Here is a 2,713-nt window from a genome sequence, read left to right on the forward strand (position 1 = left end):
GGCGTGCGCTGCAGGGACGTGCTGACAGGTGTGTGTGCCACCCGGGCATGGCACGGCCCGAGGGAGCGAGGGAGGAGGGACAGCAGGACCACAGCAAAGGAGCCATCCTCGGGGCCGTGCCCTTAGCCTCACTCCTCTTGGGCTTCTGTCCCGTTCCTCGCCCGAATCCCGCTCTCCTGGCAGAGCGGGCTGAGCTGTGCATCCAAACCCTCTGCCAGGCCGAGATGGGACTGGGAAAGGCTCCGTATAATCCCATTTACCGAGCTGCCGGGTGAGATGGAAATCTCTCTCCCTGGGAGGCAGGTTGGAGCCCAGCAGTTCCCACCCCGCCACCTCTCCTGCCTTACAGATAAGCTGGAATTTCTCCCCACAACGTTCTGCTTCGAGTCTGGTGTGGCGTGAACACTTAGTTAATTCTTAGCACCCACCAGACACGCAGGACACGCTTTACAGTAGGCTGAGTCCATCGAGAGATTAATAACCGAGAGCGTCAGCGAGCAGGAAACAAATGGTGTCTGTGATTGATACTGTTTTCTTTCACAGGGCAGGAGTTTGATGTCAAAGCCAAGTGTGTTATCAATGCCACGGGACCTTTCACAGACTCGGTGCGCAAAATGGATGATCAGGAGGTGCCCAACATCTGTCAGCCCAGCGCGGGGGTGCACATCGTCATGCCTGGTTACTACAGGTACCATCCTCAGAACCTGTGCCCTCTGTGACAGGCTCTGCTGGGGATGAACGAGCCTGGAGAGACTCCCTGGCGGGTCCCACGGCGCTTTGGAATGCACAGTTTGGTTTTATTTGCGTGTGTTAAAGAGGATTCTGGCGCTGTGCCGACGAGGAGAACAATTTCATCTGTTCAGAAGCACTGAAGTCTTGTAGTTTATAGTTAAAACTCCCCAAGGCAGGAGTGCTGATGCAGAGCATCGCAGCACACTTGTGAGAGCACCTGTTTTAATAATGCCCGTGAGTGTGCTGCCTGCTTGGTCACCCCTTGGGAAAACACGGAGAAATAAAACCTCCCAGAGAGGTTTGTAGCTCTGTACAGTCTCTTGTCCTGTTAAATCATGGAATCACAGACTGGTTTGGGTTGGACGCTCCTTAAAGCTCATCTCATCCCACCCCTGCCCTGGGCAGGGACACCTCCCACCAGCCCAGGCTGCTCCAACCCCATCCAACCTGGCCTGGGACACTCCCAGGGATGGAGCAGCCACAGCTGCTCTGGGCAATGTGCCATCTCGTGCCACCCCCTGCCTCACTGTGAACCCCCTGTGCAGTGGCTGTGCCATGGTGCAGCTCCTCTCAGTGCAAACAGGAGTGCAGAGGTATAGAATAAGGAAGGTAATAGGCAATATAATAGCAATAAAAGATATAATAGGCCAGAGAAGCAGATCAGAGTAAGGTGGTTAGAGCCTGGCACTGCTGTGGCCACGAGCCCACCCACCCATGTGGGTTTTGGTGGACAGGGCTCACCCCCCTCAGCCACCCTCATTCCAGAGGCTGTTCCCACTGCAGCCTCCTGCTCCTCTCCTTGTTTGCTGTGCAAAGCCAAATCCCCTTCTCCCGAGCCAGACTTGTCAGTCGGAACTCAAATATTACCTTTGCTTCCTGAAGTCATTAGCATCCTAATGGAAATTCCCCTTTATGGACTTAGCCCAGTTCTGTTGATACAGTGCCCTTGCAGTAATGCCTTCCCAGCACCATCATGCTCCTCGGAATGGGAATTCAGCCTCCCAGGGACCACGTGGGGCTCCTGCCAGAGCTGTCCCAACAGGACACGACCACAGGCTGCAAAATTGAGGCATTTGGGCCCGGTGTGAAATCACCCCTGCATTCTGCTCGCTTTTTTTTGCATCCTTCCCCATGAAAAATGGGGAAATGACCTGATAGCTGCCTTAAAGCACTAAAAATGTGGAGAAATGGGCTGTAATCCCAGTTTCCTCGTATGCCAGGAGAGGGATGTGTGTGATTGGCTTTATGGCCCTACACAAAAACATGGGAAGCTTTAAAACTTGGACTCCCTTGGTGAATCCAAAGATGGCTCGATGTGCATGAGGGCTCTGATTTATTTATTCCGTGCTAACCCCATGATTTTAATTGGAAATGTGGCGGATTCTCGCTCTCCCTGTTCCCCGGTGTATGTCAGCATGTGGGCACTGCTTTCCTTGGAAAACAGTGCCTGCCCACACGCTGCCTCCACAGCACAGCTGATGAGCTGGAGCTGCACGGAGCTTCCTCGGAGTGGGATAGCTGAGAGCAGGCACTGCCTGCTACATAGGAAGTGCTGGTGGGATTTGGTCTCGGCTGTACCAGGCCTTCTCCTGATGCCAGGGAACACTCCTCGGCACAGGAGGGTTGGCATTTTGCCGTGTCCGCGTGCCCCGTGGTGAAGCTTTGCAGAATTTTGGCCCACAGTCACAAAAATGAAGGGTTTTTTTTAACATTTTGAGGGTTTTGGTTATAAACATAATTAGGATTTTGTAAAACTAATGTTAACCTAATGCATTCACTTCCCATGGGTTTCTTACTCATTGATGTCCTTCATTAAGAGTCCCAGAATTCCTCCCCTCATTAATTAGGCTTCCTGCCTGGGATGTGTCTGTGAATTCAAGGCTTTTCGCTCTCCCTTCTGACCAATTTCACATGTTTTCAGTCTTGCTTCAATCTTCCTGTCTGCTCTGCATTCCAGATTCCAGCTAAACTCATCTGCTGA

The 2,713-nt window shown here is 52.6% G+C and overlaps 1 protein-coding gene across 1 annotated transcript in view; it reads left to right on the forward strand.

Annotated features, from left to right (window-relative positions):
* Positions 1-3: 3 nt before the first annotated feature.
* The window catches only part of GPD2 (glycerol-3-phosphate dehydrogenase 2 (mitochondrial)), a gene marked incomplete at its 5' end in the record, with an annotated part of 11,745 nt that continues 9,035 nt past the window's right edge, over positions 4-2,713 (forward strand). The window contains 2 exons of the mRNA XM_009081553.1: positions 4-28; positions 544-688. Of these exons, the coding sequence (XP_009079801.1) occupies positions 4-28; positions 544-688 (170 nt within the window). The remainder of the gene's footprint in view (positions 29-543; positions 689-2,713) is intronic.

Source organism: Acanthisitta chloris, unplaced genomic scaffold (assembly GCF_000695815.1).
Source record: "Acanthisitta chloris isolate BGI_N310 unplaced genomic scaffold, ASM69581v1 scaffold20030, whole genome shotgun sequence".
Lineage (NCBI taxonomy): Eukaryota > Metazoa > Chordata > Aves > Passeriformes > Acanthisittidae > Acanthisitta > Acanthisitta chloris.